The sequence below is a fragment of the Protopterus annectens genome, chromosome 1.part0 (assembly GCF_019279795.1).
Source record: "Protopterus annectens isolate FY-2018-M chromosome 1.part0, PAN1.0, whole genome shotgun sequence".
In the NCBI taxonomy this organism is placed as follows: Eukaryota; Metazoa; Chordata; order Ceratodontiformes; family Protopteridae; genus Protopterus; species Protopterus annectens.
Window position 1 is genome coordinate 646,292,279 of NC_056725.1, and position 26,366 is coordinate 646,318,644.

At 41.5% G+C, this 26,366-nt stretch overlaps 1 protein-coding gene across 2 annotated transcripts in view; it reads left to right on the plus strand.

Moving 5' to 3' along the window:
* Positions 1–26,366, plus strand: part of TFB2M (transcription factor B2, mitochondrial) — a 433,306-nt gene that overhangs the window by 368,207 nt on the left and 38,733 nt on the right. For both annotated transcript variants that reach the window (XM_044061929.1, XM_044061932.1), the window contains one exon: positions 24,559–24,707. In XM_044061929.1, coding sequence (XP_043917864.1) covers positions 24,559–24,707 — 149 coding nt within the window. The remainder of the gene's footprint in view (positions 1–24,558; positions 24,708–26,366) is intronic.

Genomic DNA, 26,366 nt, shown 5'->3' on the forward strand with positions numbered 1-26,366 from the left:
GGGGCAAACAACTTAAGGCCACCTAGGAGAACACCCACCCCTGCTTGGGACCTTAACTTTGTACTGGAAAAGCTCACACTACCCTCTTTGAGCCTGCAGAGTTAAAATTTCTCTCTTGGAAAACAGTCTTGTTTCTGGCCATCACTTCAGCTAGAAGAGTGTCTGAGCTACAAGCACTTATGGCTGTGAAACCCTTCATTATTTTCAGTGCTGACAGGGTTTCCCTCAGGACTAACCCTTCCTTTATGCCTAAAGTGGTGTCCATTGTGGCTCTCAAGCAATCTGTCCATTTGCCAACCGTCTTCCCTAATCCTCAAATTAGAGGGGAAAGGATCCTGCACTCCTTGGATGTGCACAGACAGCTCAAATTCTACCTTGATAGGACTAAGACCTTCAGGAAATCTGAACAGTTACTAGTCAGCTTTGCACCAGGGACAGAGGGAAAGGCCATTTCAAAGCAAACTATTTCCAAATTGATAGTACACTGCATCCATTTCTGCCACAAGCACCATGGGAAACCAACCCCTCAGGGGGTCAGAACACACTCCATTAGGGCAACTTCCACCTCTACAGCATCCCTCAGGGGAGTCCCTACCAGGGACATCCTGGAAGCTGCGAAGCTGCTACCTGGAGTTCTGTACACACCTTCACCAAACATTACCACCTGCCTATATTTTCCAAATCCAGGGCGGGTTTTGCAACAGCAGTCCTGCAAGGTATACTATCCAGCCCCAACTCTTCTTGACTGCCTCCTCCCTTCTTCAGCTTTGGGAATCTACCCAAGTGTGATGACTGCTACAGTGAAAAATGAAGAACATAGTAAAGTTGTGTACACTTACCATAAATGTAGATATCCGAGTATATTCACTGTTGCAGTCATGGTTTCCCTCCCTTCAGCCCTCTTGCCCCCCCCCCCGTCTACTACTCACCCCCTTCAGGAGTATTGGTATTTACTTTTTACTGGTGGTGTTTTCCCCACCATAACTTAGCTCCCTATTTGAGGGGCTCCTGACATTTGAAGCAAGAAAAGCTGATGTAATGGCATCAGCTGCCTGTTTTTATACCCCTTATGACCTGACGTCACTCCTGGAGCAACAGCAACTGATGCAGAAATACTAAGTCTCTGGTATTCGGGCCGACTGAGGGCTACCTGCAGGCAGATAACCCACGTGTGATGACTGCAACAGTGAATACAGTCGAACATCTACATTTATGGTAAGTGTACACAACTGTACTTTCCTCAAATCTGTCTGGGCTCAACATCTGCATTCCTCTCAAGTTTTGTAAAGACTGATGTCAGTCGAGTTACAAAGTCCTTGTAAATTCATAACTTCACCTTTCTGTCCCTACTCTTGGCCACCATGGTGGGGGGGGGGGTATCTTAAGGAATTAAGGGGGATTTTGAAGCCTTATTTGAGAGACGAACACAAAACTAAGGAATTGATGGCTCTGATAAAAGCTCTCAAAGCACTGAATCACTGGACATTGCAACACCACAGTGATGTGGTACATAAATTGGGGGATGGGGGAGTGACAAGATGGTACTTTCTTTGCAAACTAGCGATAATTGCCTGGGATGTGGCAGTTCAGCTTAGTTTACCTCTGCAGGCAGCGCGCATTCTGGCAGACCAGAGTAGCTGAGTAGATCCAGGACAGACCCTGAAGCTACATTCAAGGTCTTTGAGGAGATTGTCCACTTGTGGGTGACACTTAAAGATTTATTTTCCTCCTATAAGACAACCAGAACAGTTCTGTTCCAGGACACTTTGCATGGAGGCTTGGAAAACTGACACATTCTCTTTCTCCTGGATAGGGTTGTTCCTTTTTTTCCTGTCCCCCCACCCCTATTCTTCTGATGTCCAAAGTAGTATTGAAAATCAATAAGGACTTACAAAGATGCTACTTTCCTTTACCCATCCAATATTGGTTTTCCCTTCTCATGCAGCTGGCCTGGGCAGTTACCAAAACATGGGATTCTTGATCCATCCCAACATCAGAATTCTCAATATAACCATGTGAATTTTAATCCCATTCAGGCAGATTTTCTGCAAGGACATGCAGCAGGTGTTGAAGGTGGCAAGAAAACCTTTTACAAAAGAATCACACTTGATGAAATGGCAAAGATTTTCTAGTTGGTGTCACTGTAGAGAATATAACCCATTCTAAGTGGGAGCAGTTCTAGTTCTCCATTACCTGTGTGAATTTCTCAATTCAGATCTAGTGTACACTTCAGTTAAGAGCCACCTCTTGGCCATTTCTGTTGTCTGCCACCGGAGTCTCACTTTTTCCTTTTTCTAAGTCAGTTTTTAAAATTTGTATTACACATTAGGCCACATAGAAAAAAAAAGAGTGGCACCTTTCTGGGATCTAAGCTTTGTTTTGGCAAAGGTAACTGTTTTCATTTGAAACTGCAGCCAGTTCTTCTCTACAACTTTTAACTTGGAAGATTGAGGTGTTTGTTGTGTTTGTTGCTCTGACTTCTACTAGACTGGCATCTGAATCACAGACTCTTATGTCTACTCAACCCTTTTTGGTCTTACTCAGGGGCCGTTTGAGTATTATAAACAGCCCTTCTTTTATGTCTAAAGCTGCTTCTGAATTTGTCTTTATTCCAACTATTCATCTCTTTGTACTCTACCCCAAGCCAAAAAACAATAGAAGATTTTCCTTAGTCTGAGTGTGCATAGATAACTGAGATACTAGTTATATAAAACTAAAGATTTTAGAAATTCTGGCCAACTTTTCATTTCCTGTAATGGTGAGAAAAAATGTTGGTATGTATCTAAACAACCCATTTCTAGTTGGCTATCACAGGCTTTTCAGTTTTTCTTCTCAAACAATAGCAGAAATCCTCCTTGCTGTGCCAAGGCTCATTCTCTCAGAGCTGTGGCCACTTCTGAGACTTTTTGGAAGGGGGTAGATTCTAGTTCTATTCTTAAAACAGCCACATGGTATTCATTTCACACTTTCAGTAAACACTGTAAGCTTGACTTAGTTTCCAGAGTTAGAACTGGTTTTGCTAGAGCTGTTCTCCAGGTAATCCTGGACTCTGGCCCTTTCCCATACACCCTTTCTTCCTGAGCTTTGGCAACCATCTCCTATAGTAATAATTACTGCAATAGTACAGTTGTGTAAGTTGACATGCTGTAGATGTTCAAATAGGTCACTGTTGCAGTATGAGCACCCTCCCTCAATCTCACTTTTCATTAACTTCCCTGGCCAGGATGGGGTACCTTTATATTTTTTGCTCTTCTGACATGATTTCTCTTAGATCTTTAGGCTTCAGCCTCCCAATTTTGAACAAAGGAAGCTCTTTAGTTTTGATATGCCCTTATGTCCCTCTTATACTAGGATGCTTGTGCTAAGTTTGGTGGAAGTATGGTGCACAAGGAGTGAGCCTGGAGCTTTGTAGTCCAGACAGGATACGCCCCATATAGTAATTGCTACTGCAACTGTGATCTATTTGAACATTTAGTGTTATGGAAAGTTAACTTATACAGCTATACTATATTGATGAACATCTTGTTTTATGTATCTCATACGTATATGTATTTGTTTTTTTTTTTTTAACTAAAACAAATATGCTGCATTGATGAGGCAGGTTATTAGTGCTGTTAACAGACATCTTTGAATATGTAACCTAATGCATTTGTAAAAGAACACTTTCTTCTGATGCACTAAAGACTGATAAAGAATGCAGCTCAAAAGTTAAGTTTCCTGCTGAGTTCAAGCTATCCTAAAATTAATTCTGCCGAGTAACAGACACGTAGCAAGAGCATGCGTAACCTCGTAGTGCAAGAGTCAGAGGCAGGGTCAATAAATAATAAGGGACTAAGGCCCAAAACCAGGAACATATATTCAATATCGGTCTAATATATGCTTAGAACATTGTTAGAATAACAGGGTTTGAATTATGCTTTTGAAGAATACAAAATCTGAAACTGAAATCTGTTATTATTCAGTGACAGCAGTCCTCAGTGATTTGTCAGAATTTATGAAGATCATTGCCAGTCTGCAAAATAAGAAACAGATGAGAGCTATTGACAGAGAGAAAGTAAAAAGAGGTGACATATGATAAAAATCATGGATTTTATATGCCCAGCAGTAAAATGACCACAAGACAAAGATTTTGGACATGCTTCTCTGAAAAGGAGCTGACAGCACGTTGGCATTTAATAGGTACTTCACCATTACTCATTTCATGTGTGTGGAGATGTATATTTTTCTTTAAAAAAACAATTTTAGTGAAACAACTTGAGGTAAACACAGCAAAGTACATTTTAAATACCAGACACATGCATACACATCTTCATATCCTCATTTCTCAGCACATAATATTGTTTAGAATCTATATAACCTTCGATAATTGGATTTTGTTAAGAGAAAGCATATTTCAGTAGTCTCTGAAAACATTTACATGTTTTCTTTTAAGGCGATACCAGAGCTGATGTTTATATATGGATAGTTTTGTCAGTATCTACAGGGTTAGTTTTCCAACACGCACATATTATAACAGGTGCCACAACAGTTGTCTAAGCCAGAAAGAATCCTTGTTGTTTAATGCAAGCAAGGTTGTGCTAATACCCAATAACCAGAATTCCAGATAATGTAGCCCTAGTAAGTTATTATGTTATGTCCAGGAAGTGACCTCCTGTGTTTTTTTCTGTATTAAATTTACCCAAGGACATAGTCATGTCATGTAGGGTAATTGACATCTTTCACATTACATCCCCAATTTTTTACTCCTATGTGGATGCTGTTTTCTGCATTTGGGTTGGGTATCCATTTTGTGAAAACACTGTTCCATAGCTCTATCATTTTACATAACCACTCTTCACATTTAAATTTAGATTCTCCTCAACTCTTGTTCTGTGTTATCAACACATTATACATTGAGGCTATATTCCCTTTCTGTTTGTTGTTTTTTTTTCTTTCTCCATATGCTTCCAATTATTTACAGTGTATTCTGATGAAAAAGAATCTATATAGGTGTTTGTTATATAAATAAAGTGTTCTAAGGTGGAGGTGACGTTCAAAATGCATTTTTTATGTGGGTCTCCATCATTGCTTTCTAGGAAAGAGGTGAAAGGCTTCCAACTGAAATGTCAGGACTCACAATGTTGTTTTGTGAAACACTGAAAAAAGAAGACCAAAAATACAGGGAAGAACAAATATCAATCATTGCTCATCTCTCTTTTAAAGTACTTATTTGCAGGGCCAATCCCCCCCCCCCCCAACACCCCAAGTGTGAGAGGCAAGCTGCCCCCACATCCAAACTTGTATATCCCAACTCTGAGATTGCCATGCATCAGAGAAAAGAGAATATTCCAAGAAGTGTTAATTTCTGTCTTGGTATATATTCTGAGAAGGGGTAATTTCCGTCTAACTATATCTAAGCTTGGATTTTCTATTATTCGTTCTTAATATTCCAGGATGCTGCTTTGCGAGTCCCAACATTTTTCAGCAGTTATCAGACCAAAATGTGTAATCTTTATTAATTGATTCTACCAACAAATCAGTGTATAGTCTACCCAGTAGTCTGGGTGATCTGGCAAAATAGATTCGTCCCTAACCATTTTACTTTCCTACTCGTCCCATATCCCGCAGTGTTCCTTTCCTTCCAAATTGCCCTGCTCTGCTTCTCATGAGTAACATTTACTTTGGGGATTACCTACATGGGGGTAATAAGGATGATTGCATATATTTTAGCTCACTTTAAAAGCTAGTTCGAGAATGTTGTTTAATTATATTGTGTATTACTTTGCTTTCCTTTTTGTAGTTGTCTGTGTTGCTTTTTTCTTCATGTAATAAGTAGCGATAGCTGAATATTTAGGTTAATAGTTGTATGTCCATACATTTTTGGTCTCATTTACTCTTCAAGTATCAAAAATGCATTTATGCTTATTTCAGGTAATCTTTGCCAGAAAATATTAGGTCTCATGGCTGAGGCCATTTCAGTTTTTCCCCCTACCAGGCTTAAATGGGGAGTACAAGAGAGGATGGTAGTGGTACAAAGGTCCTACATCTCTAATTCTGTGTCCCTTTCCATAGAAATCTCCAGATCTGTCAAGTAACACTTGCAGTGATGGGGGAATGTTGGACAGTGTTGCCTGCAGAAGCCCTTCCATTTACCAACTATGTAAGTGTCCACCACTACAGCTACATCTTCTATGGGGTGTAGGACATTGCAGTAGGCAGTTCAGTGTGTCTGGGTGTTTCAGGAGTCCCACTGTCTGTATTAGTATCCTTAGGATGCACTTTGACTTCTTTCTGAACTTCTTTTTTGAGAGATTAGCTGCACATATGTCTGTCACTACAAATGCATCCCTGGGGCATTATAATAGACAGATAGTTCAAGGTATCTGGATATCCCAGAGGTCTACTGTCCATATTAGTGTCCTTGAGATGTAAGCAGTCATTTCTATGTCTTCTTTTCTAGAATTCCTTCTTTAGGACATGATTTATATTCACTCCAGAGACATGGTAGTAGATGGTGGACCTTATCTTACCCATTATTTATTACGACTATGAGAGTCTGACAGCTATTTTGTAACCGACAAATTGTTCCATTTGTAAGACAAGAATTAATGTAACCTGTTTGCTTCATCTTTTCCCTGATTCAGTCTCCAGGAGGTCATTTTAAGAATCTTGTGATTTACTAATGGACCCCATGGATTTCTGTATGGTTCCCTCCTTTTAGCTATGATGGTAAGGTACATCCTGAAAGTTAGACTGTCTAAGGCAAAAGTCCTTCTGATAGCCTCCTACTGACATCAACAGATGTGGTATCCTCTGTTTCTTCCACATCTTCTGGAGAGACTATTACGGTTGCACCATACCAAAAACCCTGCTGTGACCCATTCTTCCAGCAGGTCTCATCCAGATACTGACTCAGACCCATGGCTTGGCTTCTCCAAATGTGTTAATTGCCGTAAATTCTCTGTCTCCCTGGGTCATACTGATAATTTCATTTTTATAAAGACCATCCACTCACTTTACAGGTATGAACAGATTTATTTCTTTCTGTGCAAAAAACAAACTTAGGTCCCTTTTCTGTGCTTTAGTAACTACAGTTCTAAACTACCTATCTGAAAGTTTTGATTCCAGATTTTGTTACAGCCATATCTGAGTTCCGTTCAGGGCTAGAGTCATTTCTGGTTTCAATACTCAAGGTATACAAAGCCTTTTGCAAAGGCACCTTTTGCCTAGAGGATTGTGTCTAGGCAATCTTCTCTCGTCTAGAGGATTGTGTGTAGGCAATCTTCTCTCGTCTAGAGGATTGTGTCTAGGTAATATTTTCTCGTATAGAGGATTGTATCTAGGCAGTCTTCTCTTGTCTAGAGGACTGTGGCTAGACAATCTTCTCTTGTCTAGAGGACTGTGGCTAGACAATCTTCTCTTGTCTAGAGGACTGTGGCTGGACAATCTTCTCTTGTCTAGAGGACTGTGGCTAGACAATCTTCTCTTGTCTAGAGGACTGTGACTAGACAATCTTCTCTTGTCTAGAGGACTGTGGCTAGACAATCTTCTCTTGTCTAGAGGACTGTGGCTAGACAATCTTCTCTTGTCTAGAGGACTGTGGCTAGGCAATCTTCCCTTGTCTAGAGGACTGTGGCTAGGCAATCTTCTCTTGTCTAGAGGACTGTGGCTAGGCAATCTTCTCTTGTCTAGAGGACTTGTGGCTAGGCAATCTTCTCTTGTCTAGAGGACTGTGGCTAGACGATCTTCTCTTGTCTAGAGGACTATGGCTAGACAATCTTCTCTTGTCTAGAGGACTGTGGCTAGGCAATCTTCTCTTGTCTGGAGAACTGTGGCTAGGCAATCTTCTCTGTCTGGAGGACTGTGGCTAGGTGATCTTCTGTTGTCTCGAGGACTGTGGCTAGGTGATCCTCTCTTGTCTAGAGGATTGTCTAGCTATGTACAGTTTTGTGCAAAGAACATGGAAAGCCTCCTTGTATAGCTCCTAAGGCATGTGTCATAAGACCAATAGCAACTTCAGCAGCCTTCTTTAAGCAAACATCCTTGGATGATGTTTTTGCAACAATACCTGGTCTTTCCACAACAGTTTTGTAAGACACTGTAAACTGGTTGTGATATTTAGGTGTGTGTTTTCCTTTGGAGGCACTGTAGTCCAAGGGATTATCCTGTAGGTATTGTTCATCCAAAATGATTATCTAGGGACTTTGCCCTGTAGTAAAAGATGATGGAATTTCTCCTCTCAGACATGAAAGTTGCATACTTACCATAATGATTCATCTGTAAGGGAAAGGTCCATCCTTTGTAACATACTGTTTCTCCTCCAATTTCCTGTGGTGTACCTGGCCTAGATTTTTTTCTTTTGTCCCTGTTACTGTTTGTTACACACTCTTCTGAACATCTACAGAAGATATGGAGAGACTAGTCTTTGTGCTACATGATGAGAAAAGAGAATGTTCAAAATTTTATCTGCCAAGCAGTCTGTAGCATTAGTCCTGTAATTACTAAGGACATACTTTCCTTTTACAGATCTGTTATTCAGCTTTCTTTTGCCATCAGTTCATTGTGCAGTGCATCCTGCACATTCTGTTAGGAGTTTCACTTTTACTGATCTGCTTGTTTAATACTTTTGTACTCCATTTTTGTACATTACTTGATACTAACACCTTTTCACTAGTCTGCAGTTTACAATGTCTGTCTGCTTTCCAAGATTCTTTACCTTGGTTTTCTGAATACTGACTGTTTTATATAGAAATGAACTAATTTATATACTTTTGAGTATCAACCTTCTTTTGGAGTAATACAGTAGGTTTGTCAGTGGCCTTTTGTTCCATAGTCCATAGCATCACAAAGCACCTCAATCTAGAGGTGATTAGTTCTTACACTACTACATTATTTATGTTCATAATAAGCATGCCCAGTTGCTGACACTCCCTTATGTTGTAGTATTACAAAAAATACCACAATGTACTCTGCCCCGAATCAACTTCCCATATGAAATCCATGCTCAAACACCTTCAGTTAAACTGTGTCATAAATGCATTTCAGGACTCAAACTCTAATATGGCCGAATTCATGTTTCATTGTGAAAGATGTATGCTGTTCACCTGTGTTAAATGAATGGAATATGATGGGGAAAAGAAGTTCTAGTTGTAATCTCAGTTACTCTCGGGTCTCTGTTGAAATGTGATGGTCACATCTCTCAGGTTATCCAGCAGTACAGCTGCAGATTAGGTTTCCTTTGTCATGTTAACTACTTTATCTACTCTTGACTGGCTAAACACAGCAAGTCTTTTTTTTTCTACTTCCTGTTCTATTTTACTGCTCCTTGATTTGTTACCAGTTGAGGTACTCCAAGTGACACTCTAGCAAGCTTACTGTTGAGTCCTATAGTTCATGCCTTATGAGCACCCTCTAAACCCACCACTGCTTGACTTCAATACACTAGAAAAACAGCGCTTTCAACCCTAAAAAACAACCCATACGTCACTTAACTGCTTTGATAATGTATTCTCCAATCTCTGTTGCAGTAGTGCAACTAGCTAATGGTGGTCCTTAAGTTCCTCTCGCCAGGTCCCTTTCTGCTGCTAACTGACTTGAGCTGTCATTTCTCCATATTTCTGAATATTGAGACAAGCCTTCTTATTCCCCTTCACTGTGAAAGTAACCCCATTTTTTCCAGGAAAGACTTACAGATCCACAGAATTTTAAACTGTGATTTTGTATACTGGAAGTCTTCATTCTGTAAGCAAGATGATCTCCTCCTGTTCGCAAAAAACTTGTACATGCCCCTTTGCAGCCAAGTGGTGTGTGTGTGTGTGTGTGTGTGTGTGTGTGTGTGTGTGTGTGTGTGTGTGTGTGTGTGTGTGTGTGTGTGTACAGAAGTGATAAGAATGTTGTTGGTGATGGGTATAATGAATTGAGGAGGGAAAAGTATTGATGAAGCACTTAAGGGGAAAATGGGGCAAAAATGATTAAAAAGCCACTCTTGAAATATAAAAGTACTTGATATTCATTTTGCAAATGTATGTATGTCGTGTGAGTTGTATTTACATAGTATTGTTTCAAGACTGATATTTTGATTTAGACTAGCTGGCACAATGAAACATGGAAATTGATGCTGTTCTTTCTCTGACATTGGATGATCTCTGGGTTTATTTTGTAAAGTTGTATGCAGGAGTTCTCCCTGCATGAGTTGCTGGGGCCTTTGCTCTGTTCTTCTCCCCCTCCACACAGTAATGCTACAGAGGGCTTTGCTGCCCACCTTTAAGTATGTCAAAGTGGTGCTTCATGTTTTGATATGTATCTGATCAAGTAGCCTTCACTGAGTTGGCTTCACCACATCAGTGACAAGCTTAGTTGAGTTGCATGTGTTTTTTATACACACCTATTCCTTCCACTCCATCTTTCTCATGTATACAGCACTGACATATTGCAAATGTACATCTTTATGCATGTTTTTGCACTGTTGAAGGTAGATCTTGTTGGGTATGATGGTGGAGGAGTTTTGGGGGGACCATCTTCTTTTATCAACCCATACATACACTTGTACTACAGAGAATTGTTCCCTGACACTGAACTAGTTTGGGTTTACTGATGTTTTTCGTGTTTCACTGTTGCAATCATTACATTTGGGTAATTTGCTGGCAGGTTGCCCTCAGTCGGCCTGATTAACAAAGTGTTGGGTCCTGCGTCAGTTGCTGTCACTTCTTCCATGACGTCAGGTCGTCAGGGGTAGAAAACATGCAGCCGACACCATTACTTCAGTCTTTCTTGCCGCGCGGTGCCCAAAGCAGAAGCAGTTCGCAAGTGCCTGTCAGCCGACTTGTGGGAAGCAAATACCTTATAAGGATTTTCATTTGTACTGTATTCCTTGCCTAGGCCCTGACCACAACGCACCTTGCTGTCGGTTTTGTGCTAAATTTAATCAACTCACTATCAAACGTCGGTACATTTTTGCATCGAAATATTTTGGCTCACGCTTTAATTATCCAGAAATATCGTCGGTTAGCAATCCGACTACTGGAATACCTAAAAAATGCAAAAAAAAAGACAGAGACAGGCCGTTGAGGTCCAAAACTGACAACGACGCTTCTCCTAAGCCAGTCACCAGTTCGCCAGTACTCAGTGAGGCGCTTTCGCAGCCACTGATATCTGCTACTTCTGATTCGCAGGCCTCTACTGAGACCCATTCAGAGTCCAGTATGCCGCAAGATGCTTCAGTTATGGAACCCGCGGATGTCTCTACCTTAGATGGGTCCAGTGCCGCTGTGCAGGCACCGGCTTCTGAGGGTGTTTTCAGGCCTACAGATTTGTACATTAGACCGACGCCATCTTCAAAACTAAGGCCAAAATCTAAACCAATGCCTAAAAAAATGACGCCTGGGCCACATGTGCAGGCCCCTATGCCTAAAAAGCAAATGATCAAAATGGCTGAAGATTTAATTACTCTGATCAGGGATAACCAACCCCCCCCCCCCCCCTTCTAAGAGGCCTAGGCAAGACATTGATTATGAATCTTCTGAACAGGATTCTATTTCTTCTGACTCTTCTAATGAACAGGAATTGTCTATACCTACTTATGAGGACTCTGATGCAGAAGATTCCATTCTTTCTGCTTCTCCCCCCTGAGAATTTTTCTTTTGGGGAAACTTTACATACCTTAAGGGAACATTTCCACTGGGAAAGTCAGGATTTCTCTGAATCTAAAAAGAGACTTGGGGATTTTCTTCTTCTTCCTCCTCAGCATAGGCCTTTGGCTATACCTCCTGTTCTAGACATTGTTGATGATGTTTTTTCAGAATCTAGTATGGCTCCTGATTCTCTGCCTCCGGCTCCTTGTAAGCCAGACAGATACTACAGGGTTCCTGACTCCCAAAAATTCTTTTTCAAAACTCCTATTGCAGATCCTGAAACCATTTCTCAGGGTCCCAAGGGCATTAAGGCTTCTACTGCTAAAAATCCTACCCCTTCTGATAGAGATTCCATGGCGCTGAATAGATGGGGTAAGAAGGTTTACACTTCTGCAACCTTGGCAATCAGGGCTTTAAACTGTCAATTTCATATGCTTAAATATCAACAGCATATCATGGGACTGCTTAAACAGAAAGTGATGTTAATTTCTGACTGTGTGGAAAATAAAGATTTACAGGATCTATTGCATTCAGCTGAACAAGTTGGAAAACATACTTTGCAATGTGGTTTTGATTCTTTGGAGGCCCCTTGCAGGGCTGCTGTAACTGGGTCTGTGCTAAGAAGGCATGCTTGTCTCAAAGCACAAACTCTGCCTGATCATGTTAAAGCAAAATTGTTGGATGCTCCTTTAAAACAGGACCATCTCTTTGGTAATAAGGCTGAAGAAGTTTTAAAAAAAGATGGAAGATAAAGCTAAATCTATGCAAACTGTGAAAGATTTCTTACAAGTGCAACCTCCAAGATTTAGTAGGCGCTGGCCTACTAAGAATTGGTCCTTTCCAGTTCCTTCAAGAGACACTCAAGTCAAACCCAGACATTCCAAAGGCTCCAGGTTTCAGTCACAAGGGACATTTAGAACAAAACCATGGGGTGCCTCTTCATCTAAATATGGAAACAACAAGACACCTCCCTATGGTAAGCAGTCTCAATGACTTCCCTTTACACTTACCAAGCACTTATCTTTTAGCCGCCCCTTTTGGGAGGAAAACTGGCACTTCATGCAAGAAACTGGCAGGACAAATGGGTTTTAAATATAGTATCACAGGGATACAGATTTCATTTCCATATGTTGCCAATCCCAAACGGATGGCCAGACCTGCCCCCAAATCAGTGGGCAGAGGCCCAGAAACAAGTACTGTCTCTCATCAACATGGGGGCTATTCAACCAGTACCAGAAGGGGAGAAGGGACAAGGTTTCTATTCAAGACTTTTCCTGGTACCCATAAAAGACAAATCATGGTGTCCAATTCTGGACTTATCTACTCTAAAAGCATTTCTGGACATTCCAAAATTCAAGATGCTGACTCTTCAACAGTTACTTCCTATGCTAGGCAAAGATGCTTGGTTGGTATCTCTAGACTTAAGAGGCTTACCTGCATATCCCAATCAGGGAATCTTGCAGAGAAGATACCTCTGCTTCAAAGCAAGCTACTTGCATTACCAGTTCTCTGCACTGCCCTTTGGCTTATCTACTGCGCCCAGGGTCTTTACAAAGTGCCTGGCTCCAGTAATTGCATTTTGCAGGCAAAGAAATATTCAAATATATCCATACCTGGACGATTGTCTAATTCAGGCAGAAAACAGGGACATTCTTCTAAAACATCTGGCGTTTGTAAAAAGGGTTCTAACTTGTCTAGGGTACACTGTAAACGAAAAAAAATCACAACTGATACCCTCTCAAAAAATTACATTCCTGGGTGCAAGCTTGAATACAACTGCCCAAATGGCTTTCCTTACTCCAGAAAAGCAAAATCATTTGGTGACTTACTTCAAACAGGTGGCCACAAAAACCCTGCTATCTGCAAGACAAATTCTGCAAGCCTTGGGGTTCATGGCCTCCTGCATTCTTCTAATTCCATATGCAAGACTACATATGAGGAAACTTGTCGAAAGATTTTACTCTTCTAACATATTCTGGAAGAATCACACCAAGTTCTTGTAAGCAAGTAAAACAGCTTTATTTTACATGCATGGAGATCTGCTACATGATAGTAATATGCCAGCAGTCTGGCTACTTGTACTTTAAGTTCTCCTTATATAGACCCTCCTGCACGTACATACACGTAGCACAGAGGACTTTCATTAAAATTGATAGTTTGATTACTTGTTTTTACCAGCCAGTACCACAGTTATTCTTGCACCATTAACTTCCTTATCAGTAGTTTAAGATTAACTCCTGCATTCCTCAGTGATCAACATTTTCCAGAACATTTCAGTTTGCACGCAGTGAACATTTTTCTGCTTAACCCTTTAAATACAGAATACAAAATATGTTGACTTCAGTATTTTTCCACATTTCCCCTTACAACATTTTGTATACTGTTTATTTTACACAATCCCAGATCGTTGTATACCTTCTCATAATCAGAGAAATATGCTTTTGTAGCATTGGCAGAGATAACCTTGATATTATCATTTTGATACATGGTATGCAACAGCAGCCAAGCAGCAAAAATATGATTGCACCAACACATACAGCAATTAAAATGTTCATCAACACAGAACCCCAGTTTCCAAACAGATTTTGGAAAAAGTCAGTCAAGGGGTTTGGACCAGGTTTAGTCAGTTCAGAAACTTGTTGAATTATTTCAAGATGGCTCTGAATCGCGTGCTCGTTATCAGGGATGAGCGAGCAGCACTCCTCGTGTATCAGGCGCCAAAGTACCTCCTTTCCGCTAGGGTGAAATCGGCGCCATACGGTTCTGCAACACTACTGTTCTCATCGCCGTTAATTCGTCCGTCACCAATTCTAGCGCTGAAAATGTCGCATTACTCAGAGTCTCTAACAGTTTTGACAGTTTTCTCAGTTCCCAGATGGATTTTACTGTCCCATATGCTGGCAAAATACCAGCCCAAGCAATTACATCATCGCCTAGGTCCATATGTGAGAGTCCTTTGCTGCTGGCGTGTGCCAAGTCATGGTGATAAATCCATGACGCATCAATGTTACCAACGGGATTAATAGGTTTATTAAGAGAACGTGCATTTCAGTATTTTACCTTGAGGCAACGCATTTGCGTGCCTGATAGCTGGTATCAGATATCCCAAAACAACTTCCTGACCAGCCATATGGTAACCATTTATATGCTTTCCTACCACAAATAAAATAACAATCATTTGTTTTGATGGTAATATTGGTTGCAAATTCATAACTCCCATTTGGCTTTAGCCCTTAAATAACAGGCCATATACATACAGCATTTTTCAACAAAACTAATATCATTTACATTGATGTCTATTTTATAGCTCCAAACTTGGTCTCACACTGCCCTTCTAGGGTACAATTATGAACTATTGTCAAATTACATTGGCTCAGCCCCACCTTAACTTTCCCAATCTTTTGAAAACACACTGTTCCATTTTGGCCCCAGAAGAGGCAGCGCCACCTTGTCTCTCAGTGGTACTTCTGTGGTTTCAAACAACAAACTATTCCAAGTATCATTTATTCCCAGAGGGCTGTCCCTAACATTAAGCCACTGTGTACAGTAGGTATTGCAGTACATACCCAACAATTTGAGACATTCATTGAGGATGCATATGCATATTTAATCGCTTGATATGTATTAAAGTTTGGATGCCAGCTGGTGTGTTTGTCTCTTTTTGAATGGCTAGCTTCATTAAAAGACAGAAATGTCCAAAACAGAAATATTACAATCACAATAGTTATAAACAATAAAACATTGCAATAGAACCATTTTCTCTTATTCTCATTATTGTCCTTCATGATTGCTGCTGTCTGTTTGTTCCTCAGGGGAACTCAGGTCTTTATTTAACTTAAAATGTTTTATGATTTTGCAATGCGTTAGGTGGATCCATGAGGACCTTTCTTTAATCCGAACTGCTGTTGGAGTTGCGATTAGCACCTGGTAGGGGCCCTCCCATTTGGGGGATGCCCAATTCTTGCGTTTTATTATTTTGATCCAGACCCACTCGGCGGGTCTGATTTCCGTGATCTTGTCGTCTCTTGAACCTGAAAAACAATCATTCGTTAAACAGCTGTTAGTATTGGTCAGCATTTTCCTCATGTACTCAGCTATCTCCTCACCCCTCACGTTCCGCAGGCAACAAGTTTTGCCACTGCGGGGCGTAATAAGGTCTCCCATACAACAACTCAAATGGGGTGACTCCTTTTGAGGTGGGAGTTGTGCGCATGGAAAGGAGGGCTAGAGGTAGACAGGTAATCCAAGACTGATGTGTCTCGCCATGAGTTTTCTCAACTTGCCTTTTAGAATGCCGTTATGGCGTTCCACCAACCCTGCTGACTGTGGGTGGTAGGCACAATGGTGTTTCAATTCAATTTGGAAAACTGTAGACAGTTTCTGTATGATCTGATTGACAAAATGCGTGCCGTTGTCAGAGTAGATGCGTGTAGGAAGTCCAAAGTGCGGGCGATGTGATAGACCAAAATTTTAGCCACTGATTGAGCATCCGGATGTGTCACGGAAAAGCCTCAACCCACTTAGTAAATGCATCTACTATTACTAACACAAACTTCTTTAGTTGTGCGGGGTCAATTCGATGAAGTCCATACATATTGTATGAAAAGGATAGGGGTGTTGGAAATGATGCGGAGCAACTCTGACCCCTCCCGTGGTATTTAGCACATACTATGCAGGATAGACAAAAGCGTTTTGCATATGCAATGAAACCCTTGGTCCAAAAGGTAAGGTGGATAATTCTAACCATAGCTGCAGGGCCCAGATGGGAAGGGCCATGCACAACTAGTGCTGCATATCTAAAAAGATTAGTAGGCAAAACATATTTATTATCCGGTCCCACATAGATTCCTTTGTTCTGCCTAACACCATACCTAGTCCAGCGTTGTTTTTCCTGTACTGTGCTAAGTTCCTGCATGACTTGTAAGGTTTGCAAATCAAATTTATCTGTTGGTTGTAATTCTGTAGGTGTGGTTTCAAGTGAAAAGGTACTGGACATAGCTGCCTCTTTGGCTGCTAGGGCATTACCAAGTGATACCGGGTCCTTAGCACGGGTATGAGCAGCGCATTTACAGATGGCCAAACCCCGTGGCCGTTGGACGGCTTGTAGTAATTCAAGGATTAGGTCTTTGTGCATAATGTCTTTCCCCGAGGTTGTAACCATCCCCTATTTTTCCATTGCTGAGCAAACACATGCACCGTAGAGAAGGCATATTGACTATCCGTATAGATAGTGACATTCCTGTCCTCTGAAAGGAGACATGCCCTTGTCACAGCAATCAGTTCCGCTGCTTGGCGGATAAGTTCCCGGGAGTGGTCTTGCCTCTATTATCTGAGTTGCAGTAGTAACTGCATACCCTACCTGCGTGGTGCCTGTTTCTGTTTTGCGTGCTGACCCATCTACAAACAGTGTCCAGTCCGCATGTAGTAAGGGTTGATCTTTAAGATCCGGTCTTGGTAGAACTTTAGAATGTATGAGATCTAAGCATACATGCGGAATACCGTCTTCAGCAACAGGTAGCAATGTCGCTGGATTTAAGGTAGTGCATCTCTCAATTGTCATGTGTGGCTGCGATAACAGCGTAGTCATACAAGATAAATGTCTGCTAGGTGACAGAAATGTTAACTTGTCCTGCAGAAGGATGACTGCTACAGAGTGCGGGACTTTTAACGTAAGATCATGGAACAATACCAACATGGCAGACGCTTGTACCGCCAAAGCGGCTGCAATTACTGCTTGCACACAGTGTGGTAATGCTCGTGCTACTGAGTCTAATTTGCTAGAGTAAAATGCCAATGGTCTTAACTTATCTCCATACATTTGCATTAAAACAGATGTCATAAATCCCTGCTTGCAATCTACAGTCTGTATAAAGGTCTTACTGTAATCTGGAAACCCCAATGTTGCTGACCCAGCTATCAGTTGCTTGATCCTAGTAAATGCCTGTACTGCCTTGTCTGTCCAGTGCAGCAAATCTTTGCCGCCATCGGTATTGCAAAATTAAGTCTGATAAGCGGGTGCACTTCTTGGCGTAGTTGGGAATCCAACTACGACAGAAGTTCGTAATGCCTAAAAAGGACATCATTTCTTTTTTGTAGTTGGCATGGGGCTTGTAAAATAGCATTCTTTCTGCTGTCATCTAATCGCCTGCCCTTCCCAGAGATAGTATAACCCAGGTAACGTGCTTCTAATTTACAAAATTGTAACTTAGACTTATTTACCTTATGTCCTTCGTGTGCCAGAAACTGTAGTAGTCGAATAGTCTCGGACTTACAGAGTTCTTCCGTAGTCGCGCCAGGAGGATATCATCCACGTACAGCAGTAGGTGGCACCCTTGGGCTGGTTGGAACTGAGCCAAATTGGTGGACATCTCTTGTGAGAAGATGGTGGGACTTTCGCAGTATCCCTGCGGTAACCTGGTATAGGTATAACGCTTGCCCATAAGCGTAAATGCAAACCAAAATCTACTATCTTCCTGCAAGGGAATAGAGAAAAAGGCATTACTGATATCAATTACAGAAAAGTAGTTATCCGTTGGAAGGATATCGTTCAGCAGAATAGACGGATCCGGGACTATGGGGGCCGAGGTACCACCGCGGCATTTATTGCCTGTAAGTCTTGTACCATCCACCATGTCCCATCCGGTTTTACTGGAAATAAGGGCGTATTACGGTGAGTCTGTGCACAGAATTAATACTCCAGCTTTCAAAAGTGCTGTGATTACGGTAAAATGCCCTCCTCTGCCTTTCTGCTCAAGGGATACTGCCGTTTATGAGGTCTAAATTCTGACTTGGGTGTAATCTTTACCTGTCCTGCCGTTCTAATCAGTCCGATATCGTGCTGACCCTGCGACCATAATGAGTTTGGAATCATCTGCAATTGAGATTCTTCCATGGGGGTAAGGAGACATAGTCATAATGTCCCAGGGGATTGTATCGGTTTGTCTTCCCTGAGGCGCGGTCGGTCTGGCTTGTGTAACCCAGTTAAGTTTTGAACCTGAATGCCCTTACCTGCCAACTGTTCTGGTGTCCATCCTACCCATTCAGTTATTTTCTTACCCACGAGGTACCATGACATTCCTTCACCCTCCGTGACTGAAATATGTGTGGTTAATTCATTCTTATACAGCAGCTGCATATCCCTTGTAAGGCTACATGTGACTGCAGAATTACCTAGTGTGTCCCAAAAAGGCTATGCAATACTAGTTTGGTGACTTTAAAACTAAGAAATTTCTTTTCGTATTCTAAATCAGGTCCGGCACATCTTCTGTAATACATTGTGCAATGTAATGGATCTGACACCTTGGATTTGTTATGCCGTATTTGCTTAATGCCAAATTTGTAAGAGCCGTCACTACACTCTGGGGGCCTGTCTCTATCAAATCATTACTATACCAGTAATGTAGATCTCCCTGCCCTCTAATAGCATTGCACTATTCAGTTCTATTCTCCTCGCCACCATCCCGTGGAGGTGGGGGCGGCTGCTATACCGAACACTTGCATTAAATCTCTTCCTAGTAAATGTACTGGGCAGATTTCTGAAATTATTACTCGGAACCGTATGGTTTGGTTCGTCTCTGGGTCGGTAAACCACAGAGGTTTGGACAATGGCTCTTTGTAAATCGACCATTTGCTGCTTTTACAAGCACATATTCATCCGAGGTAACATCGGATGATATGGCAGTACTTCTGACTAACGTTAGAAGCCCCTGAGTCACAAAGAAATTCTATGTCTCGGCCCTCAACTTGCAATGTGATCACTGGTTGGGATTCCAATTGCATAGTTGATGCTAGTGCTGTTAGATTTACCATTTGATATTTCTCATTTTCTGCCATTTCCTGTCCCCACCCATCATCTTCACTTGTACCTACTTCCCCATTCTCACTTTCTTCTTCTTCCTCATACCCTCCATCTACGTCTTTTTGACCATCATATAGTCATGCGGTGCCACGGAAGCAACCATCGGTTTCTCCGGTCCTCTGCAATCTCTGGCGAAATGTCCTTTCTTACCACACTTAAAACACTCCCCTCTTTTGCCTACCCTCGAAATCCTCAGAATGACTTATGCCTCCCGTCCTCGTCCTCTTCCCCTGCCACGCCCTCTTCCGCGATTTGGAACCTTGAACTAACATTAAAGTTCCATCTTCACTAACTGTAAAAGTCTGGGCTTTTTATTTTTTTTTCCTTCAGGTATTTCTCAGCATGTCTAGCATAATCCATAAGGGGCTGTAGGCAGCTGTCCTGTGTGTGATCATATGCTTTTGTATAAAGTTACCAATGGCTGTCTTGCAGCCCTTTAGGAATGCATTTTTCAGTTGCTGTTCATAGGGCGAGTCATTGGCCTGATTTTCTGCCTTAATCAACCCACTATGAGCATCAAAACATTGTGTGAGGCGATGTAGATAATTGTCTGGTTTGTCATCTGATTGAACGCATTGATTAATGCAAGTCCAATCTGCTTTGGGCTTCCAATGTTCTTCTATTTTATCTAGGAGAGTCTTTATTCTGGTTCTACACACTTCGGAGTTAAGCGGCAAGGCTCCCCTTCCTCTGGTAGCAGGGGTCCCAAGTTCCGCAAATAAGGTGCCAATCAGGTCCTAGGATTTGCCTTATTACTTGTTCAAATTCTGCAGCGTTTAATCTATAACTCATTCTCATGCCCCTACGTCTGTATGGAATTTACGCATATCTACTTTTGGATGGGGAATCCCTCTACCGCTTTTGGATATCATCACGGGTCCACGGTCGGTAGACCAATATGGTAGGACCCTCGCCTTCTCGCCAGCTTGAGGATTTGCCACTTCTATCAGTGGGTATTCCTCTCCTTCCTGATCTACCTTCTCCTTAATTTTCCAGTCCCCTTCTCTCCTAATACTTCCGCTGTAAGTCAAGAGTGTTGGCAGGCTCTCTCTGTAATATAATACGTGGCGTGGGGACACTCACGAAGCCTGGTATTGCGGTGGGTCCTGGTCGGGGCACCTCAATAACCTGTGCAGGGTCTGGATACTGGATGGGAGGGGCGAGGATTCTGGTGACTACGACTGACTATGGAAGTTTCATTATCTTCCTTTTGAACAAAGTACACATCTTTTTCACTTGAATTACCACACCCTTTTTCAAATTTTGTTCCTTATGTTTTTATTTGCTTCCTCCAGCCATTTCTGTGCCTGGGAATCCCTACCTTCTTTTGCTTCCTTGTCTTATTTCCTGCCTGTTTGCAGTAATCTTACTAGATTTTGACATTCTGACTTATTTAAACATCCACTAAACCCATGTTCTTTTTCCATTTATCTAAATACTTTACATTCTTTGGGTGTAAATCAAACATAAACTTTTCATCTTCAGTTTTGTAGGTCGCCTTTGGCAACTGGTTCCTGTTCCCATTTCTCTTACGAGAAACTATTCCTGTTCCTGAGATCTCTTGTATATGGAATCTATTCACATATACCCTTATACTTTGAGAAAATTCAATTTCTCCCTTGACTAGTCCCTTAAAATTTAGACAAAAATTCCAATCAGAAACAACAAAAATAGCTTTTCTTTTTGCTTACCTTTGTGATTCCTCCGCCCTGTTTAAGCTGCCACCTCACGGATTGAATCTGGAAAGAGTGACTGGCCTCTAATTTCAACCTGTTTCAGTTGGAGGTCTTTCATTCGAGGAGAGCCTGATCTCTCTCCACCTGCGCAGGTTTTCAGCCTCTCTTTGTTCGATTCGCGTGCAGGGGCCGCGTTGAGCGCCAGTTATGTCGAAAGATTTTACTCTTCTAACATATTCTGGAAGAATCACACCAAGTTCTTGTAAGCAAGTAAAACAGCTTTATTTTACATGCATGGAGATCTGCTACATGATAGTAATATGCCAGCAGTCTGGCTACTTGTACTTTAAGTTCTCCTTATATAGACCCTCCTGCACGTACATACACGTAGCACAGAGGACTTTCATTAAAATTGATAGTTTGATTACTTGTTTTTACCAGCCAGTACCACAGTTATTCTTGCACCATTAACTTCCTTATCAGTAGTTTAAGATTAACTCCTGCATTCCTCAGTGATCAACATTTTCCAGAACATTTCAGTTTGCACGCAGTGAACATTTTTCTGCTTAACCCTTTAAATACAGAATACAAAATATGTTGACTTCAGTATTTTTCCACAATGGCCTCCTGCATTCTTCTAATTCCATATGCAAGACTACATATGAGGAAACTTCAGTGGTACTTAAAAAGTTTATGGAGTCAACATTGTCACAGCCTGGAAACAATGATTCCTATCATACCTTGCCTGCAACTAGAGTTCCTATGGTGGGCAGAGGCCTGCCACCAAAACAAAGGACTGCCATTCACTCCACCCCCTGCCACCCAAACCCTAACTACAGACGCATCAGACTATGCTTGGGGGGCTCATCTGGCAGGGAAGTGCATTCAGGGCAAATGGAGCCCAAATCAAATGCACCTTCATATCAATCAAAAAGAAATGCTAGCTGTACAGAATGCACTGACAGCCTTCAAGGACTACCTTCATCCAGGACAATTAATGATAAAGACAGACAACACCACAGTTATATGGTACATAAACAAGCAGGGGGGGGGGTACACATTCCTATCCCCTTTGCAGACTAGCCATGGCATTGTGGAACACGGCCTTGCCCTACCAGATACAACTACAAGCTCAATTCCTGCCAGGAAAGCTGAGTACCCTGACAGACGAACTAAGCAGAAATTTCATGGACCCACACAAATGGAAACTGGAACCACGGATTTTCAACATGTTGACATGCAAATGGAGGAGTCCAGACATAGATCTTTTTGCCTCACCCCAGAACTATCAGTTGGACAAATTCTGCACAAGAACTCATCACAAAAAAGCCTGGAAAGTGGATGCTGTATCCTTCAGCTGGAAAAACCTATCAGTCTATGCCTTTCCCCCTCTGCCTCTGTTCTTCAAAGTTCTACTAAAAGTCAAACAGAACAAACCAAAAATTAATTTGATTGCTCCAGACTGGCCTCGCCAACACTGGTACCCACTCCTGCGCAATGTATCACTCCTTCCACCGTGGCACCTGCCTCAGACACCTTACTTACTGTCTCAGCAGAACAACCAAATTCTGCACACTCAGCTCCAAACTTTGAATCTTGCAGCGTGGCTAATCACCTAAATTCACCCTTAGCATCCCTCAGCAAACCTGTGATGGATGTCATTTTGGAGGCAAAAAGGCCTAGTACTAGAAAATCTTATGTTGACAAATGGAAAAGATTCTGTGCCTGGAATCAATCACAAGGGATAAGCACAGCAATGCCCAATATTCCTCAGATTTTACAATACTTAACTGAGATGCTTCACAAGGGCCTGTCCTTTTCTTCCATAAAAATCCATGCCTCAGCCATTTCAGCTCATTACAACACAGAACCTCCCCTCTTCTCTCATCCTCTGCTAAAGCAATATCTCAGAGGGGCCAAAAACTTAAGACCACCCAGGAGAGCTCCAACCTCTGCCTGGGACCTCAATTTTGTATTGGAAAAACGTACTCTCCCTCCTTTCGAGCCAGCTGCTACTGCAGACTTAAAATTTCTCTCCTTGAAAACAGCTTTCCTTTTAGTAGTCACTTGAGCTAGAAGGATTTCCGAATTACAGGCTCTTATGGCAGTGGAGTCTTTCATCATTTTTCATGCGGACAGGGTGTCTCTCAGGACAAATCCATCCTTCATGCCTAAGGTGTGGTATCCAGTGTGGCTCTTAATCAGACCATTCATTTGCCAACTTTCTTTCTCAATCCACAGAACAAGGGGGAGCGGATTCTGCATTCATTGGATGTACACAGACAACTTAGATTTTGCTTAAACAAGACAAAATCTCAAAGAAAATCTGAACAACTACCGGTGGCATTTGCTGCAGGGGCAGAGGGAAAGGCTATTTCAAAGCAGACTATTTCCAAATGGATAAGCCATTGTATTCATTTCTGCTATATGCACCATGGTAAAACTATCCCCCAGGGGATCCGATCTCATTCCACCAGGGCTGCATCTACTTCTACAGCCTTTCTCAGAGGTGTTCCTATCAGAGACATTCTAGAAGATGCTACCTGGAGCTCAGTTCATACATTCACCAGACATTACCATTTACCTTTCTTCTCTAAATCCAGAGCTGGCTTTGCCACTGCTGTCCTGCAGGGCCTTATAGCTGGTCCTAATGCTGTATAATTCCCTCCACCCAACCATAGCTTTGGGAATCTACCCAAATGTAATGACTGCAACAGTGAAACACGAAGAACATAGTACAGTTGTGTACACTTACCATAAATGTAGATGTTCGAATGTATTCACTGTTGCAGTCCCGGTTACCCTCCCTCCATCCCCCTATTTTTCTCTGACTATACCTCTACTTTCTTTCACTATGCTTAAAAGCCCTTTTGGTGTATTTGCTTTTGGGATTGGAGGTATATTTTTTGTGTTTTTAATTTTATTTGCTCCCCATTTGGGGAGGCACCTGACATCTGGGGCAAGAAAAACTGATGTAATGGCATCGGCTGCATATTTTAGAGTCCTGACGACCTGACATCATGGAAGAAGGGGGACAGCAACTGACACAGGACCCAGGACTTTGTTAATCAGGCCGACTGAGGGCAACCTGTCAGCAGATTACCCAAATATAATGACTGCAACAGTGAATACACTCGAACATCTACATTTATGATAAGTGCACACAACTGTACTTTTTGTTCCTGATACATTGACCATATTCCAAATAAATATTTGTATCCTAAGCATTACATGAGACTCTTCTGTGATTCTATGTCCTTCCATAACTGTGCTTCTTTTTAATCTCTGATGTACATGAAAAGTTTTGTAAGTAGAATTGGATCAAGTTACTGCTCTGTTGTCAGGTACATTGGTTATCTTTAAATTGTTTAAGTTCATCATTTATTTATTGTGTTTTTTTGTGTTGTCCTCACAGTTGCCAAATGACAACCTATGTTTGGTGAGATTGACTCCTCATAAAAACTTGTTTTCTGGAGCTTTAACCCCTGATAATGCAATGACCTTTCTTGTGATGATTAAGCAGTGTTTTGCAAAACGATCCGCTAAACTCGTTAACAGACTTAAGTAAGTAACTGATTTATGACATATTAACACTTGCAACAATTACTGCTTCATTTTGAAATGCTTGTTTGAACTGTAATAGATTAGAAAATAAAATGGAAGTAGATCTTACAGTACTGGCGACTGCAGGAATAAGAGTGAAAACTGTTTGCACGTTTTGTACTTCCAGTGTTATGGTACAGTACAAGCCTTGGTAATTGATAAGATTTCATAATGAATGAAGGTGTGTGACTGGATTCACTAATTAAGGTTGTTTCAACAAATGTGCTTTCAAAATCTGAGAAAAGGTTAAAGCATGTAAGTAGTAAATGCAGAGCACTATGAAGGAACTGGAGTATACTGAACTGTACTTAACAACGGGGTTCTGTTATTAAATTCTCAAGTTCTCTGCCCTTTATCTCCCTACTTATTGTCCCTGCTATGAATAAACAGCAACACAGCATTTAAAATATTTTAAATTGACTGTTTCTCTCCACTAGAACTGCCCTGAAAAAGTCTCCAATTCACTGATGTCATCAAGGCCACTGAATACAGGTAGTTTTCTGGCCAGTTCGCTCCCCAAACTGAAGTCATCATAACTGTCCTAAAACCCATCCATGCTGTGATGTCACAGCTCCCTGGTCCTTCCCCTACCCATATAGAAAGTAAAGGCTAGAACAAGGAAACAGTACCTGAGTCAAGTCTCCTGCTGTGAGCGGTCAATCACAGCAGGTAACAGCTCGTATTACCCTTAGCACTTTGACAGCTAGGGAAGTTAGGTGTGAAGGGGGATGGAAGATGAGTCAAACTAGTACAATTCAGGCTTCACAAAAAAAAACTGCAGTTTAGCTATTCTAAAAGGAAGCAGCAGTAAAAAGCACTTTGAAAGTCTGTTCTGTGGCATTTGCACTGTTTGTGTTTTAAGTAGTCATTGAATGGCATGAAATGTTGCTTAAAACTAACTGACTGAAAGACAGCAGTGACATGAGCTTTAGGAAGAAAGAGGCCCACATGATGTAACTTTTCACAGACAAGCACTTGCATTGTGGGATACCTAGAGGCAAACTAAACAGTCAGAATGACTTCAAGATGCCAAAGCCCATGTGATCAGACTCAGAAATTACATATAAAAATATTTCAAAAACCTGTAAATAGTCCCAGAGTGGTGTTAAAATGTAGGAAACACCAAAGCACTATGAAATAAACATGTTTTTATGATTCTGTGGACGTGGTTCTCCTTTAAGAGTAACTGATGGCAGAAGCCTTTGCAAGTTATTGTCCATATATGAAAACAGGAAGCACACAGACCTGTGTTTTACTGTTTTCAGGTTTGACCATGTGATGGTGCTTCATTCAGCTGCACTACACAGGTTTTTGGTGGTGAGAATTGTTTATTGAGCAAAAAAGATGATTTGAATGGCAGTAGAAAGCAATGTCAATTGTTATGTTCTCTTCAAGTACATAAATTACATTTCAGACCCGCCTCTTCTTTTTATAGACAGCCATGCTTACATTTTTTGGATTTCATGCCCTCTACCTTTTGTTAGAGCTGCTCAAGATCTTCTCTTGAGGTGTGTTTTTCAGCTGGTGCAGCACCTGCAGCAACCAGTCAATACCTGTTGCTTTGTAGGTGTGTGGGGAGTTGATACTGTTATGGCTTTTGGTATAACAAGGTAGGGCATA